At 37.1% G+C, this 17,654-nt stretch overlaps 1 protein-coding gene across 2 annotated transcripts in view; it reads right to left on the bottom strand.

The window, feature by feature from the left end:
* The window catches only part of VPS41 (VPS41 subunit of HOPS complex), a 99,021-nt gene that overhangs the window by 67,598 nt on the left and 13,769 nt on the right, over window positions 1-17,654 (bottom strand). For both annotated transcript variants that reach the window (XM_015854992.3, XM_015854994.2), the window contains exons 3-4: window positions 10,774-10,881; window positions 7,872-7,949 (exon numbers count right to left, since the gene is read on the bottom strand). In XM_015854992.3, the coding sequence (XP_015710478.2) occupies window positions 7,872-7,949; window positions 10,774-10,881 (186 nt within the window). The remainder of the gene's footprint in view (window positions 1-7,871; window positions 7,950-10,773; window positions 10,882-17,654) is intronic.

The following is a 17,654-nucleotide window of genomic DNA, read 5'->3' as shown; positions in this document are numbered from 1 at the left end:
TTTCAATTATGTTAGCCTGTCAACCATTCTACTATAGATGATGATTCCAGTCTAGTGGCTACTGAAACCAGTGAAAAGATCTCCTACTGACTAAATCACACAGAACACAGATCCAATAAAGGAAGAAGAACTCCCTTGGCTGAAAAAGACATACTAGTCATATTCCGGTATAGGCTCCCCACGAAGGTCGTTGAGTCACCATCCTCAGATATGCTTAAAAACCATCTGGATGTGGAGTTCAGGGATATGATTTAGCAGTGGGTTATTAGAGTTATGGTAATATGGTTTGGTTGTGGTTCGACTTCATGATCTTTAAGGTCCTTTCCAACCTGAGCAATTCTACGATCGTTGGTGTAGTTGAATAACGGGGTGGTTAATGTTGAGGTTCAGCCAATAGCTAAAATATACAGACATCCAACCATCAACATTTGTACAAACAGGTAAAAGTCAGATCTGCATGACAGAATAAATACATTTCCTGATTACAGAAAGCATTCAACTGTCTTCAGACACCAACTTCTGAAACTTCCTTTATTTGTGATTATATCATCTGAGATAGTATTCACAAACCTGGCAAAGAGATCCTCAACAACAATCAACTTTGCATTTTGGAATCCCAAAAGGATCCAAAAAAACATCTGCAAATCAAGACAGTGAGGTGGGAGGGAGGAGAGTACTCGCACAAGTAAACTGTATGCAGCATTCTCACTGTGGCTGTAAGATAAGGAAAGCTAAGTAAAGATGAATTGATCCTGTGCAACGTCCTCAGTACATTTGCATATAAAGAGGCTTTATTTCAACAGCAGCAAGTGTAGACGTTCTTGTTCATAATAAACTTTATTTAATGCAGATCAAAAAAGCAAGAGGATTCATTCATTTTTCCATTATTATACTGCTCACATGTCAAAGTTCCTGTCTCCAAGAACTGTTATGGCCTGCAGCAGCTACACACTTTTATTGTGAGCCAGGGCTACAAAAAAATACCAGACTTACATCATTTCTTATACTTGTATTTATTTGCACCACAGAACAACTAGAGGAACTAGCTTCCTCAGCAGCACCACAGAGAAGATGATCGGCTTTAAAGAAACTACTTCGGTCAACAACAAATACGAGGGTTTTAACACCCAAGATCAGTCAAATCTGGTCTGACCGCATTCAGCATTCCAACAGGAGTGCAATAAACAACTGATATACACTGTCATGTCTTTTCAAGCAAAGAAGTCTCATTATTCAGATAGAAATTTTTATTAAACTTATGAAGTTCGTCATCAACAATATCTTACCCCTACGGGAAAAAAGATTTCTCCTTACCTCCATGCTTTCTTCATTGTATTATGCCCCTGTTATGTCATTCTATGTTTTTAATAGTGCTGCATTTTTACTGTTAATGGAAACAAAGGGCTGCAGCTCTATCATTAATGTCAACTTATATAAAAAACACTGTCCTCCAGAACTCAGTTGCTCTGGACTTTCTAACTATGAAAACATTTTATAATGTAAATAATATTTTATTAATGCCAGGACTCTGAATAATTCTGACAAGTAAACTGCTATTATTTTTATATGTGAACGCAAGTGCCTGCCTTCAGTATGCAAGAAAATGTCATTCAGGTATAATATGCCATTTAACAAAGGGAAAACAGCTCTAGAATCAGCAGTATACTAACTTCTTACAGGATTCTTAAAATGAATCTGTGCTATCAAGAACTAACTGTTTCACTGCTTCTAATAAAAGCTCTTGAGGAACTTGGCCCAATAAACCAGCTGTATAACAGAAAAACACACTTAGGGTGGGTACAAGACAGATGTGGCACAATATGCTCATGAGATGACTTAAAAAAGGAATAAGTAAATAATGGAATATATGTCTTGTGCCATTAAGTATCATCAGGTCAAATGTGCCAAAATTCCAGGAGGGGAAGGATATCTGCAACAGCTAAGAGCCTAAGGCTCCTTACAAGTGGAAAGAGGGAGAACATTCTAGTTTTGCCAGAGATTAAGCCTCTGTAAGGCATAGAAAATATAAATGCCCAGTATTTAATGTTTGAAATTCATTGGGACTCTTTCAAGAGTTTCCCTTAAGAGTGGATAATTTAAAATAAATAAAATAAATAAATAAAAGTGGATTTTTATTTTTAATTTTTTTGTCAATGAAAATGACTGTCCTACTCTGTGCTGGTGCAGCCTCACCTCAAGCATTGTGTGCATTTTGGGCATAGTAAAAGAAGGATTTGAAACTGTAAGGGACCAACCAAAGGAGAACTCCAAAGAAAGAAGAAAGGGTCTGAAGAGCAAGACATATAAGAAGTGGCTTTGGTTTGCTCAACACAGAGCAGAGGAGCTGAGGGGAGACCTCATGGTGTCTGCAGCTCCTCACAGGGAGTGGAGGGGCAGCGCTGAGCTCTGCTGCATCAGGGGAGGGGCAGGTTGGGGTTTAGGGTCAGGTTCTTCATTGATAAACTGGTGGGCATTGAACAGGCTCACCAGAGCTGTGGGCATGACCCCAAGCTGCTGGAGATCAAGCAGTGTTGGAAAACACCCTCAGACACAGACTTTGAATTGCGGCTGGTCCTGTGAGGAGCCAGGAGCTGGACTCCATGATCCTTGTGCATTCCTTCCCACATGGGATATCCCATTATATACAAGAAACTTTAATTGACCTATGTAATAATGGCTCTGACATCACAACTTTACTCAGTCTTGGCAATATACCTCACTTCTCATTGAATGACAGAACATACACCCAGGGCACATCACAATTCCTGCTAAGGAAGGTTCCAAATATTTAGTAGTACCATAGCTCCATGGAAACTCTACGCTACAAGCAACTTAACAAGTGCAATACCAGAACAAATAACATAATACACTTTCCATCTTTTGTAATATCCAAAACACCAGACGCAAGGACCATGTGAGTTACTCCTGCAACTACTATAAAAAGCCACAGACTTCCAAATAATCTGCAGCTAAAATAAGAAGACAGGTAGACAGAAATGAAGAGCTATTAAATTGGGTGTAGACATTGAAGTCCCAAGAGCAGAATCCCAAAAGATGTAACTTCTCTCTAGTTTTTCCAGTGGGCTGAGCCAGGGATTAAACTTTGAGCATGAAACCATAGGACTCTGCCACCAACTCTGAGTGGGATGTCCCACAGAGAAGAATAACTCTTTGCTGCACAGACATCTGCCCCTGTGAGAACCTGAATTTTTACTTTTTTTTTTTTTTTTGGAGCCCACACTTAGTTACAACAGTATGTTTTGTTCTACACGAACATGAGGATTTCAACTTCAAATCTAAAAGGCACACTGATGTTCAGATACCCAGATCTTTACTCTAAATTCTGTTGCTTCATTTCATTTCCCGACTAAGACTTCTTTCTCAGTCTGACAGTGACAACTAAAATGATGTTGTTAAAGTAATAAACACAGAATTTTAAGCAGCCTGTCAAAATAAGTGACATTTATATCATCTTAGTCTTAAACTCTCACATAAAGTTTCATTCAAACTAACTTCTTCATTATACAATCAAATTCTGAAAGTTACATTCCCTATTGAAAGATGCTTCATTATCTATCTCAATAGTTAGTATGTTCTGCATCATTTCCAGCAACAGCATTCAGTGCTCAGCAATAGCTTCTTCTTCATTAGGAAATATGGCGTTCTTGGTAGCAATTAAATTATTTCAAAAGTCTGATAAGTCAAAAGAAACCTCTGACACTTGTCTGTGACTAGTTATCAGAAACACCAAAAGGCCATTGATTTATCTTTAAATAAAAAACACTCTTGCTCCAGAAGCTGGATAGTGCTTCAACTTTCATAGGTCCAAGGACAATAATATCACAACTGAAGGAATTCCCCTTTGAATTTTCAAGGAAGCAGAGACGGCCTAGTGACTCTGGATTTCTGCCACTCTGATTAAATTGACATAAAGAAATGTTTAGTACAACATAACAAGACACATCTAGAAGAAAAATGTTGAGGTTGGGGAAAAAAAAATTATGTAGTGGAAAGAAATTCTACAAATACAGGCCTCTACTTAAATGCTTCATTCTCATTCTGAAATTCCAGCAGTCTTGAATAGCTCACAAGTGTTGCATGCAAAGACAACTTTGACTTCTTTGCACTAATAGAAATCTTAAAATACTATTTACATTTGTTTTCTCGGCTCATGCATCACCTCTGAAGCACCCGAGAGGCATTAAATATTTAAATCCTCTATTACTAGTAAAATAGGCGCTGTTTTTCCTTCTCACAGAATATCACTGGCACCAGCCAAGACTTACTCCCATTTTTGCTTTAAGCTTGATGTTTATTAGAAGACCAGAATGAGTACAGATTTTCTTGCTTTTTGGAAGGTTTTTGATTTGTTACTTAACTAAACATGTTTGTACAGATTTCTTCATATCTACAAGTCCTTAATCCACAAGATGACAGTTGAAGCAATAATTACATTAATAAATTGCAGACAGTCCAAGAGGAAAAGAAAGACAGACAGGCATTTGGAATTAACATGCTGTGAATCAGTCCTGCATCATCCTTTGTCAGTGGCATTAGCAGGCTTTCCCCCCCTTTCTTGTTGCCTTTTAGTAATAATTTTCAGTGCATTTGACACATTTCATCTCACTCAATGCACTGAACCCTACTACAACAGAACACCAGTTTGTCAAACATACATTATTTGAGGATGCATATCAGTTAATCTTAGGCGACTGACATTGTCAAAGACAGGCAACAACAAACAGGCTAGGCATGTAGGAGGGGAGATCGTAAGAGAGCATAAGTGTGGAGACTGAGACACCAGCACCCCCAAATTTCTGTCTTACAATTCTCACCAAACTGAAAATCTCCCACACTGGTTTCAAAGCATGCGTTTTCACTTTTATTGCAAAGAGGAGTTGCAAACCTGAAAAGACTACTAGTTGATCTGGCAGAGAACAGAAGAAGACTGACCTGGAAAGACTTCTAAGCCATTTAGGCTAGTTTCACAAAAGCCTCCGAGAATTTTTATGGAGTACATGAGTATAAGCTTTTGCAGCACTAGAAACAATATTTGCGATTCAGAAATAAAATAACATAAATATTCTACCAGTATCACTGGATGGTGTTCTAACAGGTTTCTTTAAAAAACTAACCGAAACAGATCTTTGTTGTTGTTGTTGTTTAGATATTTGAATTAATTAAAAAACTTGAACAAAGGAATCTCTGTACAAATATGTGAAAGAACGTCTTTACGGTACGGGTGACAAAACAGTGGAACAGGTTGTCCAGAGAGGTTGTGGAGTCTCTGTCTATGGGGATATTCAAGACCTGTCTGGACACCTACCTGTGTAACCTATTGTAGGGCATGTGCTTTAGCATCTCTTGAGGTCTCTTCCAACCTCTGCAATTCTGTGATTCTGTGTAATTCAGACTTCAAGATCATGATTCAGAAACTGGCTATCTTGGAGATTCTGCAACACACCTGTCAGTTCTCTCTCAATGTTCACATGAATTAGAGATGATAATCATGCTATGATATGATGAAGTAAGTAAATCCTCCAAGGTCAGTCTTTATACCTGCCTCAAAACTGGGATCAAAATCAAATGAAAGCCATTATCAAGTGGAATCTGACTTTTCATAAAAACAAGATCTGTATTTATTTGTTCAACAGAAATAGAGATAAATGGAAATCAAGAGCACTAAGAGAAGTAATGATCTTTTTAACATATATTTAATACGAACTTTTGTCCAAGATATCAATGCTTGAGATAGCATCATCTTTCTTTGATAAGACACTATTTTATTAGCTTGGAACAATTTTTAAGCACTACAAATTTCTATAAATCAGTAACAACAGATATTTCTCCTTACTATTGTAAAGTAGTAAACACTATCTTGTGTTTACATTCACAAATGGAAAGACATCTCAGATGAAATTTTCTCATTCAGGACCCAATGAAAATCCAGAGAAGACAAAATTTTCATCTGATCTTTGATGTAATCTACCCTTTGTGCAGGAGATTAATATATTTCCAAAAAACAAACAAACAAACAAATAAAATAAACAAGAAACCAACAACAGAGTAACAAAGAATACACTGCAAGAAACACTTTTTTTCCTACTCTACATCTGAAAAAGTTAAAAAAGAAACGCCTCCTGTCTCTTTAACAAGACATGGCACAAAAGTATTTATCTGAAGCCATTAAAGGTATGGAAAAGAGGTAGTAACACAAAAGCTGTAGAACAATAGTTTGTATGGCTCAATCCTAAATTTATCCTAAGAAACAAGTCTTCCAGCAGCTCCTCTTAGGGCTTCGATAATAAAGAAAAGAAGAAGAGCAGTTTGAGTGAGTGGGTAAAAAGAGAATGCAGGGATTTTGTTTTAAAATCTTCAGAAGACAACACCTCCCATGACTTGCTGTACACTACATCTTTACAGAAAGATACAGACTTGATCTTTAGGAAGGAGTGCGGAGGAAGATGGCCTTGGCCATGCAACTACAAAAAAAAAACTCTTTCAGGTACCTGACACAGACTGGAATGAATACGTCTAAGGCATTTAATGCTTGCCTCAAGAGAAAATGTCAACTTCACTTGAGCAAGTTCTTGATTTAAATCTTTTACTGCAATGATGGAAGAGAAGAATTCAGGTACATTTTAATCTGGTCTTTATCCCCAGATAAACTATTTGAAGAGAATTCTAACAAGTAACATACATGTAAACTAATTGGAACCAGTCAGCATCACTTCTATGGGGCCAAGAAAAGTAAAAAGTTACAAGAAATAGAGAACATCATTAGGTTGACTTTTAATTAATGCCCAGTAAGATCATTATTAATCTGACTGTTTCTGTTAATAAAATGTTCTACAAAGGCTGTGCCTAGGAGGACACATTTTGGCTGAGACTTTTTTCCTCTGGCATAACAATTGTGTAATTAGATTTTTCAGAAATATAAACAAAACTTTTCACCCTTCCCATGCAGCTAGCTATGTCAGCTTTAGAACATACGTTCTTTCAGCAAACATGCCAACACCTTGCAATGGATACTCTGACAAGTGCTGACACTGCTAAGAAAAGTTGACGCTTGGCTACCAGACTTTGAGACAATACCAGGAGGAAAAAAAAATAATTGCCAGTTACCTTCCTCCAACTCCCATGGAAAAAGAGGACACTGAAAAAGATGCATGTGTGCATATGTATAAACTAAAAATCATAAAATAAAAATTAAAAAAAAACACAACTAAACTAAACAAAACAACAACTGTGCACAATTAAATAATAATAATAATAATATTTTGGAACACAATTTTAAACTGACTACTTCATTCATCCCCTAATATCAGGAACCAAAATAAGAAAAAAAAAGAAGTCTGCCTCTTCTTTCAATCAATACAATCCCTTAAGAGTCCAAGCTTCAAAACATTCACATAAAATATTAGCGTTATATATTTGCAGTAGATAAACTGAACCAGCAAGACAATCAATCAATTTTCAATTACATGTGGCAACTAGATAAGACGATAGCGCACAGACTAACAACTGACAACAGTCACCTAATGAGCGGGCTCATACCTTATGGAAGTCACGAGCTTCTGGGTTACATAATTAATAATAGCCATTTACAATCATAAATATGTATTTTCTCTTCTGTTTTCAGAAAGAGAGTTTATTATATGGAAACTGAGACATGCTCATCACAAAACCATCCAGTTCAACTTCTTTTTTCCAAGGACTATAAATTGCCTCTTGTCTTATGGTGGGGGTAGGGAGTCATGAAATGCAATAGTAACATTTCAGGTGTAGCACAAACATTAATTTATCTATTATTTAGTACATCGCAGCATTTTACAATGCTGTAGATGTGTTGTAAATAATGCCATACTTACAACATCAAACTTCTGTGTGATGTTCCCCTGGACATCAAGTAAATAAACTTTGCCATAATGTGTTCCCAGTGCCAAAAACTGTAAAAGAAAGAGATTGATTATACAAACACAAGACACCACAACCAGAACTACAGCAACACTAAATGAACTCCAGGATGTTTAACAGATTAATGATTAGCAACACTCAGATGGAAAAAAAAAACAACAAAAAAAAAAAACCACCTGCTTTAGACAAAGCTTATTCTAACTGCAGCTAAAAAATAAAACAGGGCTTCAAGCCCATATTACTGTGATAGTGCAAGTTAGCTGTCAGAATGAGTCATGAGGATCCTCATCTACTGACAACTAATGGTGTGTCTGCAGTCTGTATGCACTGCCTGATGGACTGTGGCAGCAAATTAAAAATGCAGTGTGAAAGCAAGTACTTAAACACAGACCAGAAATAGTTCTGGGATCCTTTCCACATCTTTGTTTCAATTGTAATGGTTTCATTTGGGCATTAATTCTCCCCCATTACAAACGTAAAAGCAAAACATTCAAACGGAGAAAAAGGTTATTGGTAAAACACTGCTGGTCTATGGAATGTCTCTGCTTGCATTTAAGTACACAGATAACTATAGGGTTTGCTTTCTTTCACTGAATAACACTCCTATGTGGCAGACTCAATACAAATAGCACATCTCCTTGGGCATTTCAGAGTTTCATTCTAAAAATACGTAACAAAATAAAGAGACCTCCACATAAATGCATGCTATCTCAAAATTATTTTGATTTAAACAAGATTGCAATTGATTCTAGGAAATCTACTGTTAATCGAACCATGCAAACTACACCTAAGCAGGAAAGGAAGAACTTTGGTATTACTTGATTTATGACAGAGGTTTCTTTTATTCCCCCCCACCTCCTTTCAGCATTACTCAAATAGTCTAGGCTCCTCAATTCTCTGTATTTCACTGCATGTGAGCATGCTTCATTGCAACCTATAATGAAATGCTCAAATTTACAGGCACTGCTAAGCGTGTCAGTCAGGCAGCACAATCTTTAAAAAATAACCTTACAGAAAGTCAAGGTTTAAAAGGATTTATCAAAATGGAATTGCTTAAAATGAAATTTCAGTTCAGGCACTTAAAATATGAAGGTACATTAAAAGGAGTCAAAAAAGGGAAAGAAGGGGTTCATTAGAAATTCATTCCCTGCAATGCCTTTCACTCCTGCAAGGTTGCCTTTTTTCAGGAAGAAAAAAGTCCCCCGGGTAAAAAAATCAATACTGGTTAATAAAACATCAGGTGTGCAGACATAACTAGGTATGACTATTCCACTGCACAGGCCTGCTTGAATGCACCAGGTGCCATGACGATTAGTCATCCAGTGCAGACAGCAAGCCTGGTGAAAATATGATGCTTTAGCAGTGAAAAGAAAAAAAATAATTCTGAGGGGAAATTAGTCTGAATACAGAAGCCAGATTTTCAGGATTCCCAGCAAAGTTCAACTGCTTTAATCAGAGATACATTTTACACAGCACAATGTAATTTTGTTAATGATGAGTCTTTAGCAGGGCTTTTCTTGTTTCAGTAAGAAAGCAAACATAACCAAACCAAAGAACACCCTAACATTACCTATTACCCACCTTCTGTTTTAAGTTGTCTATTGTAGCAGACATATGCAGACATGTAACAGACTCCAGTACCTAGCTTCTAACCATATTGATCCTTCTCATAAATAGTGTATATAGTTTGCTGGGAAACTAAAAGTGTTGGGATACTTAAACAGCTTTCTTGTATTGCCACTCTTTGTGCTGCTGTAGTTAAAGCTGTATCTGTGCATGTCCTTAAAGAAGAATTTTGCTTATCTCTTGCTTTTCAAAATTCACCTGAAGCTTAGAAAGGTAGTACATACTGGGAAGAAATGCTTGCCAATTTTCAAAATATCTGCTTAATTCTAAGTTGTCAAAAAAAATTTTTTTACAAGACTTATTGTTTTCATTCCCACAGTTAAAACACATGCCTCATCTTAAGAGCTTCTTGAGCTGTGGCAGCAGCCCTTTGAGTAAAAATGAGTCAGTCTAAAAATGCAGCCAAATAACAGAGACAGGTCCCTCAACAATCAATGTTCATGAGTTATTAGTGGCTGTGAACAATTATGACTTCAGAAAGCAACAATTATGTTTTACACAGTAATAGTTACTTGACAAATCATGAACTCTCATACTTTCAGATGTTCTTCATCATTCATCATATTTTAAAATGCTTCCCAATATGGATAAAAGATGGGAAAATAATGCAATTATTGAAGTCAAAGATACAACTTAAGTTCCTTTATGGTAAGAACAAAGAAACAGCTCTTAATAAAATTTCTTCTTTGCACTGTTTATCCCTTCCTCTCTTTCATTCTCTTGTACATCTGAAACAGTATTAGAGCATTAAAAAAACCCACTGTAATTACTTTCTTCACATCATATAAACAGAAACTCAGACATCTTCCACAGTTGAATTTATGCTGAGCTATCTGTTTGCAGGAACCTATTGTCAGGCATTCAGGCTGTAGAAATAAGCATATTACATGGCAGTTTATCTTCTGGATGAAGGAAAGTTGGGATTGTATCCCAGCTGTAGTACATAATACTGCCCATAATTAAAATCTAGTAAGCATTTCCCAGTAGCTTATGTAAACATAGCATCTAACAAATTACTCCATCTTAAATTCTGACCGCATTCTCTCACCATGAAAGGAAGGACTGTTCAACACCAGCTAACCATAGATTTTATTCACATTATTGTTGGCTTCCACTGCACCTCTAAATCTGGCAGTACTTCTACACATAAATATATTGGTGTATTGTAAGCACAGATAAATACATAAACCCAAGCAGAAGTACCACCTCTGCCCTAAAATCGTGTGATACCTTTTCATGCACTGTCATGCAACTGGCTGCATCTTTCTGCAGAATTTCTGTTACTCCGTTAGAAAGTCGTTCGTACTTCAGCTTGGGTTCCTCTTCACTCTCATCTTCCTATGTTTATAACAGTATAAATAGAAGGGAGGAAAAAAGAAAAACAAACATTCAGAAGTTAATTTTAAATAATAAAAAATGTAGATATATCCCAGAATTGTTATACAGCAACAGGCACAGATGGATCACCATCACATCTTAACAGCCATTACAATCCAAAGCCAAACTTTCACATTTTTACAATTCCAGAGTTTGTGTTGTGCTTTTTTGTTACTGATCTTTTCTTTTTTTCACTCCAAAGTTCTGTGTAAAAAGACTGTATTAATAGCATACGAGTTCAGCTGTATACTAAGAGGGATTTAGTTGATTTCTAAAAAAACATGAAAAAAATGTACATGTGTATTTTGCTACATAAAATCAGTCACTCTCAATTCTAAAGAAAAATATAAGAGATGGATATCGAAAAATGGATGGCGATAAAAAAAAAAATATTCTACCATCAGCATATTTAATTCTAAGCTGCAACATGCAGGTTACAAGAAACTTCATGACCTTCACAACATGCAGTATTTCTGTAGGAAGAATAGGGGCAAATGCTGTAAACAAAAATAAGAAGAATCCACTAGGAGTAAGACAACTGCGTAAGACATACCAATGATTTTTTAGTTAAGAAAAAGTATCTTTTTGCAGTAGTATCTGGGAAGACGATCCAGATTTGATATGTTCTTTTGGGTCACTTCTATAATCTGCAGTAAATACCTTTCCTTTCTTTTTCTTTTCCAGTGTGTTAGGTATTATCATCAATCACTACCTAGATGCAAAGGAAGTGGCACACTGTGAGCAAAGAGACTGAGGTAAAAAGCTAAAAGAGCAAACTCACTGATCACCCAACACACTACCTCCTGAGGAAAGGAAATTCAAGGTGCAAAGTAGTGCTCTGGTCACAGGCATCTATCTGTAACCGATGGTTTACTGAAGTATAATGCCAAGGAGATATTTCAAAAGCTTCAATAAGCCATACTTACTACTGTACATGCCCAGACATACACAGAGTCATACATATTCCTTGTTTTGCACTGGGAAGCAGTAGGCCTTTCATAATAATCTCCTACACTTTTAGTTCTAATTAATGCATCGGCATTGAATGTATTTCCCACACAAAACATATTATTTCCTAAGTCATCAAAGCACACTAGTGAGAGCCCTGGTAATGCAGATCTTTTACTTCCCACAAACCATTAGTTTCTAATTCCTAGGACTGAGGATAAGAATGAACAGTGTCAGTCTATGGCAGAAAAACTGTGTAGTGTCTTTTTTGTAGCTAATGATCTGAAAATGAATGTGGGAAAAGAGACATTAATATTTTGTTTAAGTTGCCTTTGCCACATGTGCTATCACCACACACGTTAAATTCCACAAACTCTCATACAAAACATAAGAAAAGCCATGTGGACTGATGGAAACATTCCGTATTTAGCACAAGGCTTATAGAAATACACTGCAAAGAAAGGATCTTTTGAAATGTTATTTCAGAGTTTTGTGACAGAATACAAATGAGATTAATATAGGGATGTCAGCAGCCCGTGACGTAGCAGTCTGAAGTGAGGTGTCAAAATGTCCACCAAGAAACAATTTTATTCAGTAAGCCCAACAGTGAACAAAGTTGTTACCAGACAGAATGACAATGTCAAATTACAGGGCTGTATATAAATCAGCCAAATTACTTGTGCCCACAGATCCTTAATAAATGACTACAGTGGTGCGGGAGAAGGTAAAGTCAAAGCAAAAAGCGTGTAAGTGGTGGAAGGAGGAAGGAAGCGTGCATCCATTCCACAGCAATTAATACACTGATGCATTTTATACATTGCTTGTAAAGATTACACTCTAAATGTGTGGGTAATCTCTGAATAAATTTGTAAAAGTCAAAATTGAACTCGAGCCATCTAGTTTTTCTAAGATTCCACATGTTGCTGAAGCCTGGACATCAAATGTGCAACCAATGTGAAAAGTTAATTCTAGCCTCTTCAGTAGTTTGCATAAAAGCATTCATCCATGGACCATTAGATAAAGTCACTCTAAATAAGTTTTGCCTGTCTTATTTATGAGTGAAAACTAAGTAATTTTTCCGGCACATGCATATACAAAAAAATATATATATACTTTCAGAAGTCAGTGCACTGAAGCATTCTGCCAAGCTTCAAGAAAAAGTAAATAAAATGAAACTTCAAATAGAAGGCACAAGGATGCACCCATTTCACGCTTTCTTGACAGGTATCTTTTATGTTAAGTAAAAGTCAAGCTAAAAGGTGAATTGAAGCATGGGGGGGAGGACTGGGGAGAGGGGAAGGCAATGACTTGGCTGTAAACAAAGTGATATGAAAAGGTGATTTGCAAAAAATGCAAGATTTCTCCATTGCTGCAGACCCCAGCCCATAAATTAAATGCATTTTGATGATCCCTTCTTGAGAGTATCAGAGTTTAATCATTTTTATGGTATTTTTTTTTTTCTTTCAGGAAAAGCTTCTATGCAGTCTGAACTTCTAAAGCAAACACAAGCCGTTGTTAATAAAAAGCAAATCAATAATTTTTGTTAAATTTTAATAATCCTGAAAACCAACAAATAAAACCATCAGCAGCCTGAGCTGAGCTGACAGTTAGCTGCGTTTCTATGACAACCCAGAGGAACAGTACAAGTCCTGACTTGCAGCAAAGCCACGATAGAAGCGGAGTGACATTTACCCCAGACAAGGAAACTCAAGCTTCCCTTTAAAAAAGCAAAAGAAAAACAACAACAACAACAAAAAAAATCAATTTCTCAACTAACATGGATTTTTTGCTAAGTGTATGGCGCTTTTAATTAAAGAGAAGTCCTTTGAACCATCTTGGAGGAATCTAAACAATTTTATAGCACCGCTTCTTGTTCTGCTGCCAAACGCATCCTTCCATACGGGGTGCCTAAGAAAACACAACAGCCCAGGATTTTGAAATTCCTGTCAAATGTATGGAGAGGAGAAGAAATATATACTACACAAGATGTTGAAAGTGCTCCACACACGGCAGATTTAAATTCAGAAAGTGAAGGAATCCCACGGAGCTGACAAGAGGAAACTACCTTCGGGGTGCTTTAAAGTAAATAATAACCATTTTTCAACCACAGGAATGTTAATTTGAAACTCATTTTCCTTTTATTTTTCTCTTTATCCTGTTACTGTTAAGCCAAGAGTAAAATTGCTAGGAAGAACCTGTTCCATTCCTGTGGGAAGCGTGTTTCCAGTTCAAAGAAATATTCTAATTAGCTGGTCAGACCAATCTAAATCCTACTCCTGTAAAGAGCCCTTCTTGCTTCTGCATTCCTGCAATTAAAAGAACTGCTCTTCCCATGCCCACCATTCAGTAGGTAGGGAGCTTCCTCCAAACTCTTCACCTTGAGCAGACGTACACAACTGAAGGGTGCTGTAAGAGTGCACCAAGTCCTTCGAGTGCCAGTATCATCGTGAGGGAAGAGATCTGCCTTTCCACATTTTACAGCCTTCTTCAAATATTCTGGCCCTGCCCGCTCCAGCTTTGCTTACAGGAACAACTGCAGTGAAATACCGAGCAGAGAAAATAATCCAAGAACTGGTCCTGGCAAAGAATATATCCAGAAGGAAACTGTGGGCAGCTCCTGGAGTTATTCCATTAGCCCATACTTGCTCCTGCAGCGGCGGATCTACCCACAGGTCAGTCTGTCACATGAACTGCATGCTCTGCTGATTGTGGATACTCTAATTATGTTACGGGCATTGACAGCAAAGTGTCATCCTTCCTGCACAATTTGTCCTCTAAGTTTCCCAATGCCTTTATGGAAATAAACGGTGCATACATTATAAGGCAAGTGCCCTTGATCTTTGTTTGCGCATCACCCATCCAGTTCCAGCCAGAACTCCAATTACTGGAGGTGGTCACTCCAGCACTTTACACCTTCAAGTTGTGACCCTGCAAAGCATTTAAATTCAAAGAGAAAAGCACCTAAGTTAATCACTCCGGTAATTTCAGAGGAGCTACGCTCACATCTTACTGAAACAAAACCCTGGTGTCACAGGTTTAGGAGACTGAGTCTTGAGGAAAGAAAAAGGAAAAAAAAGAACCCAGCTCATTTTCATACTTTCAAAATCATCTCAATTTGAGAAATTTCAAGAAAAAAATGTTAAAATGGCTCATTTCCTTCTAGCTCAGGGGATATTACAAATGCTCTGCTGTCCAATTACAAAGACAACATTTCTTGACACTCAGTGTAGGCCAGATCTGTGGAAGCCCATGCAGAATCTAGTAAGAAATTATTTTCCTTCCAAAACCACTCAAAACAAGAAATTAAACTAATTTGTTACAGTTCCAGAATTATTCGTTCACTAACTTGTGAAAATCTTGAGTCAAGCCAAAGAAATATATTCCATTTATTTTGGGGTTGATGTAAAGGTTCAGAGAGCACCCTCCATTATGCAAAATTAAACAATCACATCCTTTGTGTTTTGCCGAGGGTAGGTTCACTTACTACAGAAATTCAACAATAAATAAAATATATAAAAAGGCTTCTAGCCCCAGAATGCAGTCTCCATGGAAAACTACTGAATTCTCTTATATACATACAGAAGCACAAAGTACGGGAAAATATCTAGTAGAACTCAGCTATTAAGATAACTTTTTTCTTTTCTGATCAAATCTAGGCTTTCTCAACAGTTTCTTGACTTGACCAAATGGATAAAAATCTCCAAGTGTTAGCTTCCAATAGAAGCGGGGTCTTTATTGGACTGCAGCATTGGTTTTATACACTTTATTTTTGAGGATCTTTTCTCTACAAATCCCCTAACTGACATGGGAGTAATGAGTACTCATTGGATTGGGTAGTACCCTGTTGAGAAAAGGGAAACAGAGGAACTTCTAGCACCTTCCACCACCTCTGAGAGCTGCGTTATCAGAAGGCATTTGCACAATGTGCCTGAGCCACAGGCCATGGGCCAGCCCTTCCTTTCACTGTACCTATGCTAAATAGGACAGAAATGTACTGAGAAGGCTGCACACTGCTCAGTGGGGTCTGAGAAGCAAGGCTATTGCAAGACGTATGAGGAAGATCACACTGCCCAACGACACAATAGATAAAACAAAACTACTGATTCCACCTCATTACTACACCTAGATATTTCTTACATTGGCCACAATATCTACTTTGGACCAGTAACAAAATGTTATGATTAGTTTCAGTCTTTTGTCTTCTGCAGCTCAGATCCCAAACCTTTCTTTTGGCCTTATCATCCTTCATTCAGATTCAAGATATCAAAGCACTGACTCATAAACAAATCTGATTTCAGGTTTGCTAAGCCCCATTCCTACAGATTTCTAGAGAAAACAGTCTCCTTGTAGTGAGCAGCTCAGGAAAGGAGATTCACTGCTCCATTACTCAGTCATCTCAAGTCCTCATTCCCCAGATCATATTTAGCCTATGCTCAGCCTAGACAAACCAGTAATCCAGATCACCAAACACAAATTTCTGTGTCTCCATTACCATCCCAAGAATGTCTATATGCATTATTTCTTAATTCCTGCTTTAATGTATTTCACAAAGAGTTACAAAAAGATAACATGTGCAAGAGAACAATATCGCCCATTTGTAGGACATGGGAATACAATGAGAGCATTAGAGTTAAGCCAAGGAACAGTATGGGACATAATACACAGCGGATTTAAAATTCTTAAAGCAGTTCTTAAAGATACAAAGAGAAGGCTTTTAACAAATTGCTAATTTCTCTTGATGATTTAAGTAACATCCTAATGTGACAACAGAGTTTGGAGATCCCTTCAATCTCCAGATCAAAGTCCTGAGTTCAGTAATAATATTGAATATTTTGATAGTTGTTATGGGGGTTTTGTTCATTTAGCTTTTGTTTATTTGAAAACATGATAATGAAGAAAATATCCTAATCTCAGTCTACTAAGTGTCTTATCATAATCATAAGTATGTTAGAACTGTCATCATGATAGGCTGAAGGGCTTTCTCCCCCTTCCTCTTATATTCCTACTTATCAGGCACAGAACAGCATCCATAAACGCTACACTTGCTTTATTCCTGCTGGAATCACTTTATTATTTGGACTTTAAAGAAAAGAGATAAAAGCTTTGAACTTCATTTATGTAGGATGCTCTGAAAGTAATGCCTCCTATTTACTTCCATGGAAACTACAATAGATACGAAGAGCACAATAACACTGTTTGCTAGAGAAAATTCTCAGCTATAAATCACTTCTTTTCAGCATAGTCATCAGCACCTAGCTGATTCATGCAAAATGAATGTTCTGATTAAGACACTCTTCATTCATTTTGTGGTGTGCAGCTGTGCACAGCCATCCAGAATATGGTTTGTCTTTCATGTCGCTGCCGCCATTGCTGAAATGCACAACCCACCACCTCACTGTGCTAACATCTACTGTTTGGTTTCCATAAAAGATCTGTAAGCGTCAACGAACATCAATGGGTGCAATTTTTTTTTTATAGATGGAGGAATTCAATCACAAATCTTTGCTTCATTAGCATTTCCATGTCATATGCCATTTGTCAGACTGCTCCTCTGCTGCCATCTGTAACACAGCAACAAAATATAAGGAAATAAGGTTCAAACTATACATCCATACCACCAACATTTGCAGTTGACATTGTGGGCCAACAAAATAAAAAAGGAGGCACTACTTTCAAAGCAGTCATATTAAACTAGAATCATTTCATAATCTAAGAAGGAATCAAAGAATATTTCTGGACAGTTCTCCCCAACTCTTTACCATAAAAGCCAGTGTGTTTTTTTGTTT

This window comes from Coturnix japonica, chromosome 2 (assembly GCF_054131305.1).
Source record: "Coturnix japonica strain WE chromosome 2, WE-NBRP24, whole genome shotgun sequence".
In the NCBI taxonomy this organism is placed as follows: Eukaryota; Metazoa; Chordata; class Aves; order Galliformes; family Phasianidae; genus Coturnix; species Coturnix japonica.
The sequence above is the reverse complement of the archived record's forward strand: the minus strand, read 5'-3'. Positions and strand labels throughout refer to the sequence as shown.